The 25,069-nt window shown below is 36.2% G+C and overlaps 1 protein-coding gene across 1 annotated transcript in view; it reads left to right on the top strand.

Annotated features, from left to right (window-relative positions):
- LOC107842328 (isoleucine--tRNA ligase, chloroplastic/mitochondrial) overlaps positions 1 to 20,749 on the top strand; it is a 32,522-nt gene extending 11,773 nt beyond the window's left edge. Inside the window, exons 14-22 of the mRNA XM_016686103.2 lie at positions 686 to 817; positions 2,570 to 2,698; positions 3,240 to 3,367; positions 3,449 to 3,613; positions 3,939 to 4,064; positions 10,605 to 10,678; positions 18,994 to 19,243; positions 19,627 to 19,806; positions 20,223 to 20,749. Coding sequence (XP_016541589.1) covers positions 686 to 817; positions 2,570 to 2,698; positions 3,240 to 3,367; positions 3,449 to 3,613; positions 3,939 to 4,064; positions 10,605 to 10,678; positions 18,994 to 19,243; positions 19,627 to 19,806; positions 20,223 to 20,495 — 1,457 coding nt within the window. The 3' untranslated portion in view covers positions 20,496 to 20,749. The remainder of the gene's footprint in view (positions 1 to 685; positions 818 to 2,569; positions 2,699 to 3,239; positions 3,368 to 3,448; positions 3,614 to 3,938; positions 4,065 to 10,604; positions 10,679 to 18,993; positions 19,244 to 19,626; positions 19,807 to 20,222) is intronic.
- The last annotated feature ends 4,320 nt before the right edge of the window (positions 20,750 to 25,069 follow it).

Here is a 25,069-nt window from a genome sequence, read left to right as displayed (position 1 = left end):
ACGTACTTTGCACCAAGGAAACAACACCTTCCCTCCCCCCACCCCAAGAAGAAGCAACAGTCCCAGAACTTGTAACAACAATAGTTGATGGCCCTTTCCCTCTTAGACCCTTAACAGGCTGTCCCCAAAATAAGCGTCGCTAGAATTTGAACGTCGTCTAACAGGGTTGCGGGCGTTGGCAGGTGAGTGCTGCGACCTTCTGACCAAGGCAAGCCCTTTTTCGAGATCGCTGGAGTTAGAAATTCCGTCCACCAGATCCACCAGAGATCTGATTTGTGCAGCCAGAAGAAGGTTGTGAGACCGTAGCCTGGTGTTTGCGACCTCTGCAGAGCTTCAGAGCTCTGATTTGTGGTTTTGCGGCGTTATTTTACGTCGAAATTGTAGCTCGAGCAAGCATGTTCATCAAAGTTCATTGACTCTTTCCATATCCGAATTTCTTCCGTAAGCTCTAAAGCAGGCCAGACGAGTGCCTTATTATAGTGCAATCCATCTAGCTTCCTAGCCTCTAGAGAGAAATAGGAGTTTCCTCTATAGACATCTTGTACCCCCCAGATACGGTCTTTTCCAATTTGGGGGCATGATAAATAGCTTGTCCACTATATTGCATACAAATCTTATTAAACACAAAAATCTTTAGTTTGCATTTAGAATATTCAAATGTTAACCTCGAATCATGATTTTGCAGCTATAGTTTCCCAAAAAGGAAGTGATGCATGGTGGTACATGGCAGTGGAGGAATTACTTCCTGAGAAATATCGCGATAAAGCGTCAAACTATGAAAAAGGGACTGATACGATGGATGTCTGGTTTGACTCAGGTGATATAGCTTCTTTCATTACTCTCTACTTGTTGAATAGCTCAAATAGTTTCCTTTGTGGGGATAAGTGTTGATCATTGATCGTTTGAAACTTTATGGCGTCATGGCTAAATCTAGTTGTCTTTAGTTTCTACTTTGCTTCTTGTTGTTTTTGAAAACAATCTCATCTTTTCAGCAATAGTAGATTGTGTTAGGGTTAGTTTAAAGTTTGGTTAAACTACTTCTTAAGCACTTTTTGGCTTATTTTAGAATTGCTTGGACTCTTCATTTTGGTGCCTCACCTGTGTTGACACAACAGGGGTGTGGGATCCGTACCAGATCTGATCAATCAATTTTGGATATTTTGACCAAAATCGATGGAGAAATTCGAGACATATATAGTGATGTTTGGATAAAAACAAAAGCTATGTTGAAATAATTATTTAGGCTTGTATTCTTTTCCTAAATAGGGATATAGAAATACCTTGTCCTCCATATTTTGAGTTTACCTTTGTCAAGGAGTAAAACAGTTGTAGCTAATTCTCAAAAATTTCATGGATAGGTTTGTGCATTTTAAAAATTAAGCTTTGTGCATTTTAATTTTTCCTGGTGTGTCAAAGATTTCATGGATAGGTTTTGGGTGTTCAGTATACTTTTCTCCCCTAAGTTTTATAAAATGGTTGTTAGACCAGTTATGTTATATGGGTGGAGTGTTGACTGGTCCAGAACTCGCATGTCTAGAAGATGAAAGTGGCGTAAAAGAGGATGTGAGATGGATGTGTGGGCATACTAGGAGAAGAGATGGGATTAGGAACGAAGATATTTGGGACAAAGGCGGGAGTGGCCTCCGTGGTGGACAAGCTGACTAGGTGAGGCTGAGATGATTTGGGCATGTGAAGATGCCCCAGTGAGGAGACGTGAGAAGTTGGCTATGTGGGTCTTAGGAGAGGTAGCTGTAGGCCGAAGAAGTATCGGAGACTGACTAAATAGGACATGACACACCTGCTGCAGCTTACTGCTTACTGGGAACATGACCCTAGATATGAGGATACGGAAGTCAAGGATTAAGGTAGAAGGTTAGTAGGTTGTTGTGCATTTGGGTTTCCCTTGTCAGTATTATTATTAATACTCTCCTACTACCTCATTCTTCTATTTGAATATTACTACTTGTTTCCTCTTTCCTCTGCTACAGTTATCATACTACTTGTTGCTACTGTTCTTTCCTCCATTATTTTCTATATGATTTCTTCACTATTGTTTTCCTTTTCTTACTGATTTTGATATGTTTTACTTGATCCTCTCTACCTTCACAAGATAGGGGTAAGGCTGCATACACACCATCCTCCCCCGCCCACTTGTGGGTTTACACTGGGTATGCTGTTGTAGTAGCAGTTTACTTTTCTTCCATCCTCTCCTCTTCCTTCTGTGTGTCTTCTTTGCTGTTATCTTTTCCTTCTCTCCTCAGACCCCTCTTCTAGGATTACCCTAGGTATGTTGTTGTTTCTCTGTTGTTTAAAAAGGTTGGGTGATTGACCCGTATAGGTGTGTGCCTTTATTGTTCTTTGTCACCTGAAATAATTCTAACTTCCAATGCAACTCAACCGAGTGTTAGGCTGAGTCAAGCAACTTGACCACCGCCAGGAAATTATTGGAAAGAAATTAAACCTCTGTCAGCTGAAGTTCAGTTTTTGTTGTCCAACTAGATTTCACGTTTCTTCCCTAATGTAATTTTACTTTAGCACTAGGATTATAAGTTAACCTTTGTTTACGCAGGTTCTTCATGGGCCGCGGTGCTGGACAAAAGAGAAAGCCTTAATTACCCTGCAGATCTGTATCTTGAGGGGACAGATCAACATCGTGGTTGGTTCCAGAGTTCCTTATTAACAAGTATTGCCACAAAAGGTAAGGGGCATTTATAGTCCTCTTATTCATCCTTTGTAATACTAGTTAAGCTTTAGAGAATATTTTATTAGTCCCTTTTTTGCCCATGGAAAATATCAGGCTCGCTATGAGTAGTAGGAAAAGAAACAGGGTGGTTCAAGGGGAATTGGTGATCGTCTTGACCTCCTTAGTGGTCTTTATGGCCCTTCAATGTTTCTCCATCTGAAAGTGTAACTATATTATCTTCTGTCTGCTATTATTGATAAAGGTCTGTCTCTCTGTCCCCATTCTGTGGAACTTTATCTATAGACCTATGGTGTATCATCTTGTTCTCCTTAAACATTGGTAAGTTATATTCTTAAAGAAGCTTAAGGATTTGGAAAAACTCCTTGATGTTGGAGACAACGACAGAAGATGGAAAAGAAGCAAATTGTTTTTGCAGCAAAGTAATTACTACGGGATCCTAGTACATGGCAGTAATTACCGATTTCATTATTTTTAGATGTTGGCTCTTCAACGCATTGCACTATAATAATTTCCTCATTTCATGTCATAATTGCAGGCCAGGCCCCTTACCGTGGTGTTATTACACATGGATTTGTATTGGATGAGAGGGGGTTGAAAATGAGCAAATCTTTGGGCAATGTTGTTGATCCAAGGATGGTGATTGAAGGAGGGAAAAACCAAAAGGCGTGTTGCCAATTTATACCATTTTTTCTGGACATCAACCTTTCTTGACAAGAAATGACATCTCTGCTTTACCTTTGACAGGAAAGTCCTCCATATAGTGCTGATGTCTTAAGGCTTTGGGTTTCAAGTGTAGACTACACTGGTGACATGCTGATTGGACCTCAAGTCCTTCGTCAAATGTCTGACATATACCGGAAATTGCGAGGAACGCTCCGATTTCTTCTAGCAAATCTCCATGATTGGAAAGTAGGTTTAACAATTTCAATTAATGTCATTTCCAAATGAAAATGTTTAGGCACATGTTCTTATTACACATGCAGCATCATCTTCTTTTTTCGCTAAGCTCTTTCTCTCTCTCTCTCTCTCACACACACATCACACACACATGCATAAACACCTAGAGCATATGCAATCCATTTTAGAGATCCCTCTTTTGCTCGACTCTTGAACTGAGTATTACTTGTTTCTTGTTAAAGTTGATGATTTTATTATTTTCTTGGATTAGATGTTCGTACTTAACATGATAGTTTCTGAAGGTAAAGTGTTGTTATCTGAAATTTTCTTTCTGCAGGCTGATTATACAGTCCCGTATAGTGATCTTCCGATGATTGATCAGTATGTGTTGTTCCAGCTTGCTAATGTTGTGAACAACATCAGAGAAAGCTACGACAGTTATCAGTTTTTCAAAATATTTCAGGTATGATTTCTTTGAAAGTCAAGTTTATATTTCAAGTTCCTGAACTATGATGACTCTAAAACTTTGGTTACATGGAAAAAGGAACTAGTTTGATCGAGATATAAGACTGTAAGAGTGCCTATCTTTGAAGAAAAAGAGGACCTTAGCAGTTTCTTTTAACTGCAAGAGTGAGAGGATCTTAGTCATGGTATGGGTGTAGACTAGGTGCGTTTCTCTCAGTGCACCAGATCTTAGTCATGGTATAGGTATAGACTGGGCGCATTTCTCTCACTGCGTCAGAAGATGAGAATATAGCTGCAACTAGCAGATTAGTTGCATCATATATGTGTGTCAACATGAGCTAATTGTTAAGATAGAAGCGGCACTTTGGCAGTGATGTTTAATAATATAAACACCATTTCTGTCACCAGTCACAGTAAAAGTCTTCTTTCATCTCTAGCTCTGCGAAAGTTTCAGAAGATTAAAGCTTGCAGTTTTCCTACTTGTTCTAGTTTTATTTGACAGTCATGCGAAGTCTGAAGGAACTAGAAACTAAACTGAGATTCTTTATTCAAGTATAGAAACCATGTCAAACAAAAAAAAAAGGGAACCATTTCAGCCACCAGTCACACATTGAAGAAAATTTCCTTGGATCACTAATTCTGCCCAACACCCATGTCGGACTCTTCACTCATCAAAGTCAAGTTCCTTGAGAAAAGCAAGGGGATCTTATTGATAGTGCACAACACCAAGATTTGCTGACAAATATGCTCAACTATAGCAAACAAGATAATATATTCCCTAAAATCATGTAAGGATTCCATGAATCTTAACAGTGATTCATCCTCTTGTTCATTTCTTCTACACCAATATTAAAGCAAAGTTATAAAATAACTTAATTTATATGAAAGAGTTAACACTACCTTCAAAGCACCTTATGTGTTTCTTTTTGTACAAATGATCCCCCAGATGCAGGCTCTTCATTCTCCTTTACAATTCCTTTCTACACCAAAAGTAAAACAAAATTCATCCTCACAAAGTAAGACAAAGTTATAAAATAAACTTAATTTTTATGAGAGAGTTAGCACCATCTTCAAAAAACCTTATGTTTCTTTCTGTCTAGCTGATCCACCAGATGCAGACGGGTATTAAATTCTACCACTAGTGAATGCGTATTTCTATGAGCGGTTGATGAAAAATGATCAACTTGTTAGGAGTTAGTTTTGCTTGCCAATAGCATTATTGGTGGATATTTAAGCAAAATAGGGAGGGAATGGATTGATTCTTATTTAGCGTACGAAGGATTACTGCTGAAACAGGAGCTTGAATAATTCCAATGGAAGATAACCTAATAACCTGGCTTGGAATGATAAGATTGGTTGAGGGGGATTTCTGGAAGAAAAGCTCCATGATACACTAAGGGCTTGTTTGGAAAGCCACCCTGAGACTTGGATTTGGTGTAATTGGGTGTAGTTACACCGTTTGCCCCATTTGGTTCGCCTGGTAATTACTTGGTTAGTTGGTTAATAGGTAATTGGATGTAATTGGCAGGGGTAACTACACTCTCCAATTCTCAGAGGGGAGTTGTGAATTGCTGATAATTATATTGTGTAATTACAAGTTTACTTTTTAATTTCTTCCTTTTATTTTTATTTTTATTTCTTTTCTTTTTAATTTATTTTTCATTTCTATTATTTTGATTCTTTTTTATTACTATTCTACTATTTCAAAGAATATATTTTTTGTCTTACATTATTTATATTTCATTTCCTTGCTTCTCATTTCTCAACCTTTACTTGTGATTCCATGCAATTGTTCACATTATTTATTTTTTGTTTATTTTTTCATTTAGCATAATTTTATTAGTATTCTAATCGGAAACAGCCTTTCTACTTCATCAGAGGTAGAGGTATGGACTGCGTACATCTTACCCCCCAGACCCCACTAGGTGGGAATACACTGGGTTTGTTGTTGTTGTTGTGTCTAATTTTTAAATTAAAGTAGAATTCATTGTTGAATAAGGTTATAGACTTATGGTTTCCTTTTCTTTTGTGTTATATTAGGTACTTCATGTTGAAATTTGACATAAGAGTATTATATTAACTTTTTTTGTTTTGAACTTTGAACTTATGTTATATTTTCGTTTCCAATTTATTTCTTTTAGTAGTATGGACTTGATATTTCACACTGTCTTAGTAGTTAGAATTGATAGATTATCTTTTCGTCCAATGTTTTGATAATTTTATGACATTATATTTAAAAGGCACAATACATAAACATGCCCTTTAACTTGACCTCAGATCACATCCATGACCTTCAACTTTGAATGTGCACAAGTAGGCACTTTAACTTGAATAAAGTTGAACAAGTAGACACACGTCCTATGTGGGCGTCCTACGTGGCCAATTCTTGTCTTTCATAGCTTCCTACGTGTATTATGCCACATAGGATGTGTGTGTTTACTTGTTCAACTTTGTACAAGTTTAAGTGCTTACTTGTGCACACCCAAATTTGGAGGTCATAGATGTGATTTGGTCAAGTTAAAGAGCATGTTTATGTATTATGCCTATTTAAAATATTAATCTTTTTGTGGAACATACATTTCATGATCTTAATAATCATGTACTTTTAGTTTTTATGATTAGTTTAATTAAAATATTCTAATTTGAAAAATATATATTAACTATTTACTTTTAATAATATTAGTTAAGAATATATATAAGAACAAGGGTGACATTCAGAGTTACAACAGCTACAGGGGCAGTAAGTTGTTGAGTCACACTATGAAGATTTGGGAGAAAGTAGTTGAGCGGAGGTTGAGGAAGAGCGTGTCTATTTCGGAGAATCAGTTTGGGTTTATGCCCGGCCACTCGACGATAGAGGCAATTCACCTAGTGCGGAGACTAGTGGAGATGTATAGGGAGAGAAAGAAGGATCTCCACATGGTTTTCATCGACCTTGAGAAAGCATATGAAATAGTTCCTAGGGAGGTGCTTTGGAGATGCTTGGAGGCTAGAGGGGTGCCGATGACATACATCAGAGTGATTAAGGACATGTATGATGGAGTGAAGACTCGGGTGAGGACAGTGAGAGGGGATTCAGAGCATTTCCCTGTTTTGACAGGGTTGCCCAGGGATCAACACTTAGTCCGTTTCTTTTTGCCTTTGTGATGGATGTTTTAACGCGGCATATTCAAGAAGAAGTGTTGTGGTGTATGCTTTTTTGCGGATGATGTAGTCTTGATTGATGAGACTTGGAGAGGTGTTAACGATAAATTGGAGGTGTGAAGACAAATTCTGGAATTTAAAGGGTTCAGATTGAGTAGGACCAAGACAAAGTACTTAGAATGTAAGTTCAGCGCTGTGACCCAGGACGACAAGGTGGTAGTGAAGTTGGATTCGCAGGTTGTTGTAGAAGGGATAGTTTTAGGTACCTTGGGTCTATGATTTAGGATAATGGAGAGATTGATGAGGATGTCACGCATCGTATTGCGGCGAGGTGAAAGAAATGGAGGCTTGTCTCAGGAGTGTTGTGTGATAAGAAGGTGCCTCCCAAGCTTAAAGGCAAATTCTACAGAGTAGCAGTCCGTCCGGCCATGTTGTATGATGCAGAGTATTGATCGGTCAAGAACTCTCACATCCAAAAGTTGAAGGTAGTTGAAATGAGAATGTTGCATTGATATGTGGACTTACTAGGGGTGGCAGCGTTCGGAATGAGGTTATTCGAGCGAAGTTGGGAGTGGCCTCGGTGGAGGACAAAATGCGGGAAGTGCGGTTGAGATGGTTTGGTCTTGTGATGAGAAGGGGCACGGATGCCCCAGTTTGGAGGTGCGAGAGGTTGGCTTTGGATGGTTTCAGGCGGGGTAGAGGTAGGCCGAAGAAATACTGGAGGGAGGTGATTAGACAGGACTTGGAGCAGGTACAGCTTATTGAGGACATGACCCTAGATAGAAAAGTTTGGAGAACTCGGATTAGGGTAGAAGGTTAGCGCGGAGAGGTGAGTCGTAGCAAGTAGTTAGGTGCACTTTGGGGTAGCTTGATAGTGGCTGTAGGACTTTGCTCATGGGATGGGGTCTCTAGTTAGGTTGGTTGGGGAGGTGGGCGCTTGCGGTTGGTTAGCGTATTGTACTACTTTGTGGGTGTCTTATTTCTGTTATTTCATCTTGTTTCATGTTTCCTGTTGCATGTTCCATGTTTCATGTTTTACTACAATCCTTATCTACTGTCTTTGTATCTTGAGCCGGCGGTCTATCGGAAACCGTCTCTCTGCTTCTTTGGAGGTAGTGGTATGGACTGCGTACATTTTACCCTCCCCAGACCCCACTTGGTGGGAACTCACTGGGTATGTTGTTGTTGTTGTTGTATTAGTTAAGAATATATGTTTGTTAATTAATACATTTTCAAAAGACAATATATATCTTAAATACCTAATTTAATATCCTTTATAAAGGCCCTTGTTTGTCAAATATTAGTAATTTTTGTAATTTATAATTAACATTTGTTTTAAATTTAATATAACCATGTGATTACACTTATGCAACCAAACGGTACACTTGTAGGTACCACTGTAATTGCATTGTGGCAGACAAACATGTCGGCGTAATTACTACTGTGTAATTACTAGGCTGGTAATTACTACCATAGTGATTAAACTAATTCCAGGTATCTGGTGGCCTTCCAAATAGACCCTAAAGGAATGTACACCTTCATTCTTACCTAGTTTGTTCTATTTGACCACAGCAGGAGGCTTGTCATCGTCAGGTCTGTTTTTCTAGCTGACAATGTAGGTACAAGAGCAGCAAATTCTTTTTGCTGGAAATGTAGTTGCAGCACTGTCAAGGGCCTCCTGTAAATTTCTTGTCAATATTATGGCAAGAAGATAAGAAGGATCCTACAAAAAAGGGATTCTGCTTCAGTTTCTCTCTAATCTTTATGTCGTCTCTATTAAGAAAATGGGGCTATAAGTAAATCTGTTTCCGAAATTTCAGGGGTGGTGTGAATAAGGGAGTTCTTGTTTTTGCATCTTTCATGTTCGAGTTGTCCTTATTCTTACCTGTCCATGGGTGAGAATGTAACACCTGAGTCATAGTTCCGGCATCTACAGCCTCCAGTTTTTATTGTAAACTATTTGCTTCCAGTGACAAATTGCATGTTTTTCTCTTAGTCAGACAAGGCTGATAGGCTTCCAGGAGTCCAATATAATGACATGATCTGATACGTTGGAGTTCATAGGAAAGTCGACCTTGCGGTGAAATTGGTTCTGGCAGTATAGAAATTTCATCAGAACCTTTTAAACTGGACACCTATGACAGCTAGGAAATTGCACAAGTGCATCTGCATGGAGTAATAAGTTACTTTTAATTATACAAAAATTTGATAATATATTGGTAGGGGAAATGGAATGTGTGAGCTATGCTTGTGCACAAAATCAACCTATTTATGCAAGTGCAGTGCAGCTTTTATGTTCTCTCCCAGTCTCCGTACCATCTTGTCAATTGATGGCATTGTTGGGCAACAGAACACTTTGGATAGATTGAGGGTGGAACTTGGAAGAGAGGAAGGACTCTGTTTCAGTCCCCTTAAGTGCAATAAAGCAAAAGATATCATGCACTGCTTTAAAGTATTGATAAGGTAGATATTACATTAAAAGGCACCAAGATGATACAGGAAAAGAAACAGAAACATCACAAACAAAAGCAGCCTCCGCCCTCCTGTACTCTTCTTCCTAGCATATCCAATAAATCCATATACCGGTTCAAACTATCTATTAAGCTACCTTTACTCCAGAACTGCAAATTCTGTAAACATCCATCCTTAATTCTAGAAATGTCAGTTCTCTTCCCTTCAAAGCGTGCTTTGTTCATCTCTAGCCAAATTGTCCATAAGATGCACAATGGAATAGTTCTCCATAACCGCTTTATCTCTTTTGGTATCACCTTTTCTTGCCATCCTTCCAACAAACCTTTGACTTCTGAGGCATCACCCAATTAATACACAACGATTTAGGTATAACTCCCAGCATTCTCTTGAAATTTTGCATTGGAGAAAAAGGTGCTCCACGGTTTCCTGATCTTCTTGACACAAGAAGCATCTAATGCATAGGTTAAAGCCTCTTTCTGCAAATTATTTTGAGTTAAGCATGCTCCCCAAGTTGTACCATCCAAAACATGCCACTTTAAAGGGAGCTTTTGTCTTCCATATCATCTTCCAAGACCACAAATTATCCCAGTGACCCGACTATTTTATCAACATACTATAACAATTCTTAACTGAAAATTTCTTGTCCTTACTTGCCTGCCAGATCAGGTTATCAGGTTATTAGATCCATGATCTATGACACCATGTAGTAATATTATAATGTCGACACGAAGATTATGACGAATTTTTGCAGTTAATGTTATGCTTCTTGCAGCTGGAAGTTTAATTTCATGAAAATGTTTGTTTAGAAATGAATTTACTTATCAGCTGATGCTCACAGTTGTTTTGATACTTATTTACTAATTTCATCCCCATAATGGCTGACATCCATTTTTATGTTATTATTCTTATATTGTCCGTGCAGGTGATTCAACGCTTTGTGATAGTTGACCTCTCAAACTTCTATCTGGATGTTGCAAAGGATCGGCTTTACGTTGGGTAATACATGTTGTATCTCTACATACTCTCACCCTTTGTTCTCTTCAAAGCTTGTATAATGTTTCAAGTCATGGGAAGATTTAAAAAAATAACAAAAAAATATAAAACACAGCAGGACATAATTAAAAGAGCTTTAGATATAGTAATTATAAGGATTCCTCTTGCAGTTTTGGTCCCTCTTTTATAAGGTGCTTCTAATGGTGGCCTCTGTTGAACCAGCAATTTGGTTTGTAGACTTGATTTATACAAAAGTTGCTTTTTGGCACTTTATCTAATAAACCCATTCAAATGCCATCAAAGTGAGACGTATTTGGGTATTTTTTGTTTGGGAAGAAGAAAAGTAATCAGAAGTGATACCAAACGAGATCTGCTGGTAAGAGATAATCATTGACACATCAGATATCACCAGAGTGGAGACAATGGGAGCTCAAAAGATGGGAAACTGTGGAGGGAAAGAGCTGGGGCAGATCCATGAGTTCTAGAAAGGCTGCTTAGTGGGTTATGCATAAATCATTTATACATATTAAGTGGATCTCTTAACACAGTTACAGGATTTTCGCCAGAGCTACTGATTCTGCCGCACCTGTAGCTAGAACTCTAGCTTCGCTTCTTAGGAAGGAGGGAGAGAAACTGCGGTGAAGATGATGGAGATAAGGCACCTGTTGGGGCAGGGAGCAAGGGGTGTAGGTTGATAACGGAATGACCATGAAACACAACAACCAGCCAAGAACACAAGGGAAAACCAAGAACAAGATACAAAAGCAATGAAGAACAACACGGGCAGCAACACACAAAACACCACAAACCGAGGACATACTAACAAGAAACAGACCACAAATATTGCAAGAAAGTAAAAGACAGATAAGATGACATAAGAACTTACGAAGAACTAAGAACCCAGACGTGTATCAAACGTAAAGACCCTTAAAATCTGCAAATTCAAACACCAATTTTCTTACGGTGACCGCGAAGGGAATCAACTCTGCTTACAACCACCGTTTCTAAAGCAATGTTCAATATCGGCTTTTCCAAGCCCTACACTAAGAACTCTCTCAAAGAGATGAAACTTTCAAGTCTTTCACATATTCATCATTCAAAAACTATAGAGAAAAGACCTAATAAGAGACTATATATAGCCTAGCTTATTACATAGTATAATGAACCAAAATACCCTTAATGAAAGCGGAGGTCATGGGCTGTTTCTTTAACATGTGCAATCCCCAAAATATCCTTAATGAAGGGTGCTTCTTCAATGCTCCAAAATCATGGGGTCACACTTCAAAACTTGTAGTCTCGAATTGGCATCAAATGTAAGCCCCACAATTTTCCACACACGGGTTTGTTTAATGGCCTGCTCAAAATGGATCCTCTGTGCATGCTCGTGTCCTCGAGGTGACCAAGTGTTGAGTCTTTATGTGTTGGCCTCCAATGATGTCTTCAAAGACTAAGATGACCATTTGGCTCGTATCATCCTCCCCTTCTTGAAAAGGATTCGATCTCGAATCCACACCTTGCAAGACTAAAGAAAGGACAAACAAGGCATGAGGGTTAGAGTTAGTACAATAAATAACATTATCATGCCAAGGCGGTACATACTTGAAATATAACCATGAATCCTTTGTGTTAGTCATGAAAAGCTTAGTAAAAATGTCACATAGGAAATGGCTATGACAAGTATCAAGAGATAAAGAAACTACAAAGGTCTTAATGGTATCTCTAAGTCCAAAAAGTAAGACTACCCGTAACTTAGGAACCATAAAGCACAATTGTTTCATCACCTCTTCAAGTGACCTCATCAAACGTGGTGCCACTATTGGTCTTAAGGTCCACCAAACCCGCATAGCATTGTAATTCAAGCAAGTGGACCAACCGACAAGTTCGTTACCTCTACATAATACAAATCCAAAACTAGCATGGATGTCATCATAGGCAAAGAGGTAGTATAGGAAAGAATCACGTGCAAAGGCATACACGGGGGAAGAATAAGCATTTAAACACATACACATTCTTTCCTTCAAACAAATAGACAGCTTGGTATCCACTAGTTGGAATTCATGCAATTTAAGCACAAGTGTCAAACAAGGATGCACATTTAGGGACATTACCCCAAGGAGTCAATGACACCTTTGCCCTTGGGTTGTCAAGATGGACTACACATTCCTTACCCTTAAGAGTACTCTTATCTTTCAAAAAGAGATTTTCATCCTTAGAGGAATGCTGTCACACCATAGTGGGTTAGCATATAGGCTATAGCCTTCAAGACAAGCTATACTATCATTCTCACCACTAGGTTCATGAGGAGTGTTTATATCATCTTCAAACAAGACATTATACCTATAGAGAACATGATCTATCCCGCGGGCAGATTTAGAACAAGCAAGTTCTTCATTCTCTAAAAAATCAATATCAAGTTTCAAAGGTGTTTCAACCATAAGATTATCCGTATGAGCTAAGCAAACATTAGAATCAAAGGACAAGCTCACGGGTTCACTCCTATCTTGTTGACCAACATTTCCACATTCTTCACTCGCTTGAGTTCTATTAATCACATCACACACATGCTCAAGTGGGGGACAATTTTCACACATAAGTTGATCAACACCATTTACACAAGACGACGATGTACTTTCGTTCAATATATTGGCTTCAACACTAGGTGGACATAAATTGATCTTACAAGAAGAGTCAATTTGGTCATCAATAGGATCAACTAGTGTATCCACACTCACAACATGTACATCATCAATAAGAGGCAAAGAATCATTACTCACAAGTACGTAAGCTACTACTCACACTCAATGGCCTACTAGTCACACAATTATCATTCACATACACAAAAGTGTAAGAGTTAGCTATTTTACCTTGAGGTTCTTGAGTAGATTCTTCTTTGCCGTGGTGTGAAGGTCCTCCACAAGCTTGGGCAGCAACTTCTCTTCGGCATTGCTCTCCTTCACTTGCTATGTTGGTACCTACACAAATGTCCTTAGAAATAGGACACAACGTTAGCACGGTTTGGTGGCAATCTCCTCACTTCGCTCCACACCACCTCTTCTTTTTCCACTCTCGGATTACCACCTTGCACTCCCTTACTCCTCTCTATCTTTTGTCTCTCATAATCATTCGGATTGGAGTAGGTGAGCATTTCTCTTTGCAGCTTGGGCAGAATGTTCGTCATGAGATGATTTTCCCATCGGTCTCTTACCACATTAGGCCAATTTTGCACATTTGGAACTTTATGTTATGCAAACCAATCGGCACCCAAGCTTGCATGACCGTATGTCAAGGGAAAAATATCGCAGCACACCTCCTCATGGTATTCAAATTGGGAGAAGACAACCTTCACCCTCTTGGTAACCTTAAACCCGTCCAAGGAATATGGAACAAGTAAAGGCTCCCGAAACAGCCCCAAATAATCAACCATGGATGGAGCGATGTAGTTTCAATAGCACCTATCATTTGGCACAATGAGGCAGCCCAGTATCCCACAAATGATCACCTTTCCGGAGTGAACACTCTTTCTTGGATCAACATTGTAAGGCACATGGGTACCCTTCGGCTTTGGAGATGCATACCCTTTTCTTCTCGTGGGATAACCTCCACTATAGCTAGCATAACCATTCACACCAATTCGGCTTTGGTAAGAAGTACTACATATGAATTTTCACACTCCTCACGTGCATTCTCATCATAGCTCTCATTAGCTTTGCGAATGAAAGGGTTATACCTAACACCAAATCTAGGTTCGTAGTGGGAAGTGTAAGACTCCTCACATGCCCCAACGTCACCATAAGAACCATCACAAGGCTCTTGATCATCTCCACACTCACTATAAGCACTAGGCACTTCATTCACCTCATTTTCTCCCTCAAAACAGTAACTTTCAAATCTGTCCGTGCCTTGATCTTGGCTATTTTCATAGCCCCCATAATCTCTAACATCATCGTAGCCATAAAATCCCTCACTACAATCATAGTCTCCCATGTTGTAGTCAAATAATCTGAGGCTACCAAGACATATTCCCCTTATACCTCCTTGTACCTACAAAATGAACAAACAAGATAAGTAGCAAAAGCTCCTTACCAACACTCGTATGCTCTCACCTTCGTGATCTTCACAATTGGAGCGGCGAATATTGAAAGTTGCTTATACTCCGGTAGTCAATAAGATGTCAATCCTACTTAGCGTCCGGAATAGATTCTTGTTTGATCGACTCAAGATACAAAACAGAAAAATCTACTTACAAACTTGAAACAACAAAATTCAACGAATCAAAACGAGAAAAGCATACAAATAATGAAGACACGAAAGAAAAATGGACTCAACAACTAATTTACAACTAAGTAGGTGATTACTAGTTGTTAATTAGTTTTGGAATCAAGAAATGAAACTAAAGAAACAAAGAAAAGAAACTTAGAATCTAAATTTGAGTTTCAAAGTATTTTGGGACGTTGATGACGTGGCACTTTGATGACGTGCCAGTTTGGTGATGTGGCGGTTTGGGTGACGTGGCAGATTTTTTTTCTTGTTGGCAATTTGAATTGGTTAAATTTAATTTGGAAGATGTGAAAATTCAGTTTTGGTAGGGGCAAACAAGTCTTTGGAGCCTTTTTTCAAATTCAAAAAGGAGTTTGACTTCTTTGCATGTTTTTGGCAAAACACCTTTTGAAGACCTTTTGTGTTTTTCCTCTTTTGTAAGTCTTGGGAAGTGCTCTTTATCTCTTTTGGTAAACAAGACTCTTGAAGGCCCCTTTGTTCCCTTTCCCTTTTGGATGTCTTAGAGTTGTGTCTTTCAAGACTAACAACAAGACACACTCTCTTTCTTCAATTTCTAAGATCAAACAACCATTTTCTCTTCAACAAAATATGAAGATGGTGAAGAACACCAAGAAAACAACCTTTTGAATCTTGGAGTTTATGGTTCAAGTTGGATCCCACACATCAACAACACATTTTTAAAGCTCCAACCTTCAACAACAACATCAACAAGACGTTTTTAAGCCACAATCTCAACAACAAACATCAACAACACTCTTTCAAGCCACCAATCCTAAAAAAACAGCAACCTTCAAAGTTCAAAAACAACTCGAAAACGGCTCAAAATTTAGATCTAGACTCTATAAGTGCTAGTGAGAAGGGCCTAACACTAGAAACAACAAAACACACAAAAAACACAAGAAAACTAGGCTTCAAATTTCGGCCTAAACACAAAAACGTGGACAGATTACTATTTTTGAGTTTTTTAGTTTTTCAACACCTCTTTTTTTTTTTTTTTTGATTTTTGAGTGAACAAGCCCAAGATTGATCTCGTGGGAACGAAATCAATGATGGCTCTGATACCAAATGATAACGGAATGACCATGAAACACAACAACCAACCAAGAACACAAGGGAAAACCGAAAACAAGATACAAAAGCAATGAACAACAACACGGGCAACAACACACAAAACACCACAAACCGAGGACACACTAACAAGAAACAAACCACAAATATTGCAAGAAAGTAAAGGATAGCTAAGATGACATAAGAACTTACGAAGAACTAAGAACCTAAACGTGTATCAAACGTAAAAACCCTTAATATCCGCAAATTCAAACACCAATTTTCTTACGGTGACCGCGAAGGGAATCAACTCCTATTACAACCACCGTTTCTAAAGCAATGTTCAATATCGACTTTTTCAAGCCCCACCCTAATAACTCTCTCAAAGAGAGATGAAACTTTCAAGTCTTTTCACATATTCATCATTCAAAAACTAAAGAGAAAAAACCTAATAAGAGACTATATATAGACTAGCTTATTACATAGTATAATGGACCAAAATACCCTTAATGAAAGGGGAGGTCATAGATTGTTTCTTTAACATGTGCAATCCCCAAAATACCCTTAATGAAGGGTGCTTCTTCAATGCTCCAAAACCCTGGGGTCACACTTCAAAACTTGTAGTCTCTAATTGGCATCAAATGTAAGCCCCCACGCAATCTTCCACACACGGGTTTGTTTAATGGCATGCTCAAAACGGGTCCTCCATGCATGCTCTTGTGTCCTTGAGGTGACCAAGTCTTGAGTCTTTATGTGTTGGCCTCCAATGATGTCTTCAAAGACTACGATGACCATTTGGTTCGTATCATAGGTGAGGCGACAAGGGAGGGGTAGCAGTAGATGGGCGGCTCTGATACCAGTTGTTAGTTTGGGTGTACCTTAACGACTAAAGAGGGAGGAGGGGTTAAATTGGGTCATACCAAATTTTCGCTAGCTCTTAAATTTTGCTTAACCCACTAGAGAACCTGGTTCTTATGTATGTTCAGTTTAAATACAGAAACATAAAATGTGAAAATAATAAGAACACAAGATTTTTACATGGAAATTCACGCAATTCAAAAGGTGCAAAACCATGACTTATCCCGATATGATTTTCCTCCAAATTTCACTTACATAATGTGCCTGAATTCAATTAAAAAATTCTTGCAACATAAAACTTAACTATAAGGCTTGACGTCAACAGTCACTCGACTGCCACACTCTCCTCAAGTCTCTGACTTAGAACACACATTTCTTTACTTTAAGAATTTGCAAGGACATCACTGTTGCTCTTCTCACTACAAGAAACTATGTATCAAGAATTTTCAAGGACACCACTATTGTTATTCTCACTACAAGAAACTATTTGTGCTCAATAGCTGTTCTTATCACTAAGAAGTTACAATGACTTCACGACTGTTCTATTCACTAGAACATCAGCAACCTAGTAATACTTTTTAAAAGGAGATGGTTACAACTCGATAATCCTAATACAATTGAACTAGGACTAGACTCAAAGCGTAGAAGTACTACACAAGGACCCAAGTCTTCACCCCGATTCTTCACACAAGGACCCGAGTCTTCACCCTGATTCTTCACACTATCAGATAGTCTTCAGATCTTCCAAGAAAAGCTATTTGCTTGAAAGCTTTAGGACTTGTTCTTTTTTCTCGCAATGTGTGAATGAATGATTTCCTGCAGCAAGTATAGAATATCTCATGTTGTTAGTAAGCACATAAACAAGGAACCTATATATTTTGAAGATACTGCGAATTAAGGAAATCAGAATCAGCTCCAACTCTACATCTGGAAGGATTCTTCAAGACATGATTTTCAAAAAATAACTCCTTCATGCGGAATCCTTTACCAATTCAAACACCATGAAGATCCTGTAAGTATCTTGCATACTATATGAATTATACCGGAGATATGTAAATATACCTTTTCATATATTAACCAAAGATATCTCAGTACAAGATCTTAACCTAGACGCAGTTTTGCATGGCACGTAAGAACCATGGAATAAGGACCTGGTTCTGTCATATCTTCCTTCACATTGTGTGTCATGTTTGTTAATCAGACATTTCCAGTACTAGGAAGGAGAAACAGGGAATTGGGGAAGGGTTAGATTTTGGTTGCTTAGAGTTGCCAGTGTGGCGGACCAAATTATTCTTTGAAATATAGATCATTTTGTTTGCTTTTTTTTTGGATGGAAGTATCAAATGTTGGAGGAGTAGAAGTGTCACTTTCCACTAAACTGAATGGAAGCCAAATTACCCTCTTATCACAAAGGGCCAAAGCTTGCAAAAATTCTTGCTGCGGATATCTCGGTTAAATAGATTACTTCCTCATTTAGCGAACTATGTTGTTTGTTTTATTGAGTACCTTGCTCTTCCTTTACATTGAGGCCCCTGCTACTGTTAACTCTGTTTATATTAGAAATTGTAGGTCAAGAGCTTTAAATCCAGCCTTCTGCTCATTACTCAAAACTCATTAACAGCTTGTAATGAAACCTTTGTCAGATGCTAGTATACATTGGTTGGTTGCTGTAAATGCATGCGTAAGTCGAGATATTTTGCAGAGGAGGAGGAATTCCTTTGTGCAGTAGATGAGTTTTCTGTGAAAATTCTCAAGAATCTGCAGAACATCTGTTTTTGCATTGCAGTCATACAAAGCAAATAAGGGATCTGTTCCAGCGTTGGCTGAATCAGAAAGATCGGAAAATTTGGAGCAAATCTGGAAGACCATACCTCTTTTCATCTTTTAAACCATTTGGTTGGAAAGAAATAAGAGATGTTTTAAGAATCAGAAGAATCATTTATCTATTGTTAAAAATAGTTGTTGTCAATCTATACCTTTGGTATAGGGGAAATATGGTGCAAGACTCGCAGTGCATGGATTTTATTGAAGCTTTGAGATTGTAACTGATACAACTATGCTGTAGTTTGTATGCTTTCAGTACTAACTTTTCAATGAAATTTACATTACCTTAAAATATTTTTTGTTATTTTCAGGGGCAGTGCAAGTTTTACAAGGAGGAGTTGTCAAACAGTCCTCAAAGCCCATTTGCTTTCAATAGGAAGGATAATTGCTCCCATCTTACCTCATTTGGCTGAGGATATGTGGCAGCATCTTCCTTTTCAGTATATTACTGAAGATGGGCATGTTGCTAAATTTGTTTTCGAGTCAAGATGGCCTGAACTAGATGCAGAACACCTTTCCTTTCCAGACGAAGAAGTTGACTTTTGGGGAAAAATTCTTGAGGTAACTTTTATACATCTGAGACAGCTACCCTCATAGTTTGGCCTAATACTTCAATCTGGTACCAGTTGCTTAAACTTAAGTTTGACCTGATATTCCAACCTGGTGACCGGTTTCTTTACTAAGGTCAAAGGGGGCTGATAACTGTATCTCTATGATGCACTCCATATAAGAATTCTACAGCGCCCTTTGGAAGCTTCAATGATTTGAGGGAGTGAATGATTGTCCACTACATCAGATTCTATTTTGTTTAATAAAATAAAACTAATTGTGGTTTCATTCATGATTTCAAACAGAGCCTGTTTGCTTTCTATTGAATTGTTGGTTTCTCCAGACCACTTCATCATTCATTTTCTGATTATGACAATTTGAACAACTATGACCAGCTAAGGACGGAAGTTAACAAAGCATTGGAAGTAGCTCGAAGTGGTAAATTGATTGGCTCCAGTTTAGAGTCCAAGGTGTATCTTCACTGTTCTAATGAAAGCCTGGCTGAGAGACTAAACAAAATGTGCGAACCTACAAATGATGCAGATGCTCTACATCGCATATTTATAACATCTCAGGTATACTGCACTACTCATTTTAACTTTGTATAGTTAGGACTGATGTGCAGGTCTAAATGCGTCCATTACATGTCTTTTATGAGCATCCGCCTTCCCTCCATTTAAGTGTTCTCGCTATGTTGTTGCCGAGCTCACTTGAGCTTGAAACAAACTAAATGGATCCTCTTGAAAACCTACTTTTGAGTTGCCATCATACATTTGTTTGTGTTGGTTCAACTTGCAACAAATATCGGTCATCTTTTCAGTTGACTTCCGTTACACACGTGTGGTAGTAGTAGGCGTACAACATGAAATACTTTTCTCTCTTTGGGTAGGTATTCGTGGCCTTCATTATTGAAATGTCTTCTTTGAGTGCATAATGTTGTGGGATTCTTGATTTTACGCATCTTATGAGTACATTCTTGCAATTTCTGCAGGTGGAGATTCTCAACTCCTTGCAAGATGAAAGGATTAAAGATGTTCAGTACACTGGAGAATACCTCATGGAAGAAGGGAACAAAATCTGGATTGGTGTATCCCGTGCAAATGGCTCCAAATGTGACAGATGCTGGAATTATTCACTTCAAGTAGGTTCTTTTACTGAGCATCCTTTGCTATGTGGCCGCTGTCACAACGTGGTTATTGGTCTACAAACTCGTGATCTTGATGATTTAGCCAAGAGTGAAGCAAAGGAGGCTATAGCACAATGAACTTAATCAAAGACATTATGTTCCACAAATCTGGAGGTTTACAACTACTACAAGCTTCACATTAAACTGAATTCTTGTCTCCAATTGAGTCTTCAAGAAGTTCTAAATTCATGTAATTCATTAGAATAGAAAAAGAAACACAAATAGAGATACTCTTTTTACATGTTAGGATAGTATTTCTGTACATGCATTGATGAATGGAAGGATAGTTTAAAAAAAAACAAAAAAATAGAAGGATAGTGATTTAACTGACATTTTGATATTTTTGTAATCGATTTGATCCAAACCCTGTTTAATAAACCTAACAAATGTTACATGATAGCTTTTACACATACCTTTTTTTTTAATACCAAAGGCGCGTACACCTCACTTTAATGAGTTCAAAATTATACTAAATAGGATATTTGTTTAAATAATAAAGATGAATATAATAATTAAATTTAAAATATTTTGAGTATGTAAATAATAACAAAATAATACGATAATAGAGATATCAAAATAATACAGCTAAACATAACATTTATATAAAAAATTCCTCAAAGTCGATCAACACACAAAAATTTCTCAAAGCCGATCGAGATTCATCTACGAACTGTAAACTACCACAAAATAATAAACTAATAGAGATATTACGACAATACAAATAAATCTAACTTTTATCTAGAAAAAAATTTCAAAGTCGACCTATATTTATCTAGCATATACTTCAAAGTAAATTAAAGATATCAAAGTAAATCTAGCATAAATTAAAATAAACTAATAAGATAATAAAGATATCAAAACAATACAAGTAAACCTAACCTTTACAGAAGAAATTCTTCAAAACCAACCGACATTCATCTACGACCTGTAAACTATAAAAAAAAATATATAATAGTGATCACAAAGCTTCAATTTTTATCCAACTAATTCTTGTCTGAGTGAAAATTTTGACCTTAAAGAATGATTTTGAATGAAACAAAGAAAAATATATACGCACATGTTGAATTCTATTATGCCGATAAAAACAGTGAAAAAGTTGAGGGTTAGAAAATCAAGAATCCATCAATCTAGACATGCAATTGAATCAAGTTAGATGAGCATCAATCATATTCTCCCAATAAGCAAAACCGGTTTGTTCTCTAATTTAACGCACATCTCAATATTTATAGAAGTATTTCCTTAATAAATAGAGACCTATTTTAGGAGTATTTTTCTAATTGAACAATACAAAGGAAAATATTAATTAATTCTCCTACCATATATTTTAGGAGTCTCATATATTTTAGGAAGTCTAGTTAATATAATAAAAAATAATTAAATAATAAATTAAAAAATTAGTGAAAAGACAGTTTTGTCTAAAGAAGAACCTTTTAATGAAGGGCAAAAAGTTCAAATCACTTTTCTAATAGTGTTCACACTTTTAGATATTATAGATATAGCTTATAAATATAGACATATATACACACGGTTCAAAGAATCCTTATATTAATTAAATAAAATTAATATATAATCCATTATAGAAGAAAGTTTAGTTACACCATTGTTTACCCTTAAAAGTAATTATTAATAACCAAATATTATTGTATTTTAAAATTAATTATCTATAATCTATATCTATAATATATAATCTATATCTATATCTATATCTACAATATATTAAAAATGTGAAAACACTTAAAAAAATTATTTGAATTTTTTGTCCTTCATTAAAACTCTTCGTAATAGACAATATATTTTTTCACTATTTTTTTTCAATTATACTATTATTATATTTATAATATTAAATATATGAAAAATAAAATAAAAAGACTCCTAAATATATGAGAAGATTCTTATTTATAATTACTTAATCCTATTTCTACTAAAACTTAATTATTTCTAGGCAACAAAGCTATAGCAAACGTCCAAAAAAAAAAAAAAAGGAAAAAACCACGGCAAGCTTGCCAAAAAAAAGGCAAAAAAACATTTTAAAACTAAAATAGGTTTGGTATAAAAAAATTAAAAAAAATTAAAAAAAAATAGGCAAAAACCCATGTCAAACGTGCCAAAAAAAAAGAAAGAGAATATTTTTCAATTAAAATAGGCTTGGTCCATAATTTTTTCCAACTTCTATAAAAGTAATGTTAATTTCATAGTTTTCTCCATCTATAATTTTAAAATAGTTTTTTCACCTTTTTCCTCTCACTATTTTCTTCTTCATTTGCTTTTTTATATGATTTTGATTCAACTTATTTTTCTTCCTTTGACATTCAATGTGTTCTATTTTTGTATTTCTTTTAGTCAATAATAATAGGATGATTTGTTTATGTCAAGTGCTATATGTAATTTGAATAGGCTAAAAATTAGCAATTGATTCTCATATTTTATGTGTTTTTTTGTTTCAAACCTTTAATCGAAAAAAATAGAAGAATCATGATGTTGCCAAGGAATGAAGTGGATTAGATGATGATAATCAATTGTTATATGGCGTAAAAATCAAAGTTTATGTTTCTAATTATAATTCGTAGGAATTATATGTGACACTCAATTGATGATATGTATGTTCATATTTACTTTGGACCTAAAGTTCTTACTTCTTCTTTCTCCATGAATTGCAAGTAGAAGAAGAAAAATTATCCTTTCTATTGAAGAAAGAGGGAAATAGAATCTATAAGACTCCAATTGGTAGTTAATCAAATTGTCATCCTTTCTTTCGGAGGAGTTAAAAATTACTATGATGACTTCGTTGTTTTATATGTTTCTTTTTTTTTTTTTTTGGTCTGCAGTTAGAAATTTTATTGGTAAATGTATACGTGCTTAAAATATAGGATATTTGAGAAGTGATTTGAACTTTTTGCACTTCATTAAAAATCTTCGCAATATATGAAATCGTCTAATTTTAAATAAGTAAAACTTACACGTGCGAGGCACGTGTGATTAGACAAGTCATTAAAAAAAATAGTAAGCAACAATTTTGTTTAAATTGGAGAATTTTCATGAAATTATAAAAGGAAAAGGACTCTTAAAAGTAAGTATTAGTAACGGAATATTATTGTATTATAAAACTAATTATTATTAAAAAAAATAGTAAATGATAGTTTTGTCTAAATCAGAGATATTTAATGAAGAACAAAAAGTTTGAATAACTTTTCTAAGGTCTTTACACTTTTAATATGTTAAGGATATGGATATAGATATATATATAGACTATAGATTATAGATATGAATGTAAATATAGATTCTAGATAGGTATGTTTATAACTTTTTTTTCTGTCTACAAGTAACATGGTCATTCGCACAAATGCCCTATTTTGGGTTGTGTTTAATTTTTGTATATTAAATTTGTGGTCTCTAATTTTTGTTCTTTAAAACTTTAAGTAAAAAAGAGAGGGAGGTGAAAACATTCCTAAAATCCAAAAGCAAAAAAGAACCAAAACAAAAAATTTATATTTTCATATCATAATATAAAGGCTTAAATTATCGATAGCCCCTTAAACTTATCTCGAAATTTCACATAAACCCCCCAACTCAAGCCTGTACCTATTAGACTTCTAACTTACCCGAAATTTGATCCACCTAGGCTTTTTTTACCTACATGGCATGTCGCGTGCTATATATGCTCAAATGGGCGCGTGAGAGACGATTTTTTTGCTAAATCACGAATAAAAAGATGCGAAGTGGCATTGAGGGCCCCGTCAGATACCCCCCTCACCCTCTTCATCTTCTTCTCCACTTGTCTTCTTCCTCATTTTTTTTAACGTAATTCTCCTCCCATTTTTTCTACTTTTTCTCATTTTTTGAATCTTTTTTGTTCTTAATTTTGAATTTATGTTTGGATTCGATTTAGAATTTTTTTGGTTCTTAGTTCGATTTTATTTTTAATTTTTCCCCGTCATTCTTTCATCTCCATTTTCGGCCACCTCCAAACAAACATTGTCACTCTAATTAAAATGTAAATCCAACAAGTTTATCAAAAAATTTAGGTGTACATATTTTTTTTAAAAAAAACTCTCATTTTGTTTTTAAACTTAATTCTCCTCCCATTTTTTTTACTTTTTCTCCTTTTTTGAATCTTTTTTGTTTTTAATTTTGAATTTATGTTTGGATTCGATTTAGAATTTTTTTATTCTTAGTTCGATTTCGTTTTTAATTTTTTTCCACCATTCTTTCATCTCCATTTCCGATCATCTCCAAAAAAATATCGTCACTCTAATTAAAATATAAATCCAACAAGTTTATAAAAAATCTTAGGTGTAAATATATATATAAAAAAATAGGACTTTATCAGAAAGAATGGGAATTTGCCGGAAAAATGTAAATCAATTAAAAAATTTACACTTAAATTTATTTTCATTAATATAATTTTAGTAATAAAATTTCTTAAATAAAAAAAAGAAAGAAAGAAAAGCAAACCTCTGCAACTTCTTCTCTTTTTCACCTCTGTAACCTCCCCTAGCCGGCATCTTCTTCGCCTTTGTAACCTCCTCTCTTTTAAAAAAAATAAATAAAATAAAATAAAAAAAATTTAACAATTTCTTTTTCTTTTAGTTTTTCTATGTTATGTGTTTTTGTTGTTGTTAGGTTGACTGGCCGGAATCATTGGAGTTAGTGGT

The sequence above is a fragment of the Capsicum annuum genome, chromosome 1, assembly GCF_002878395.1.
Source record: "Capsicum annuum cultivar UCD-10X-F1 chromosome 1, UCD10Xv1.1, whole genome shotgun sequence".
NCBI lineage: Eukaryota > Viridiplantae > Streptophyta > Magnoliopsida > Solanales > Solanaceae > Capsicum > Capsicum annuum.
The sequence above is the reverse complement of the archived record's forward strand: the minus strand, read 5'-3'. Positions and strand labels throughout refer to the sequence as shown.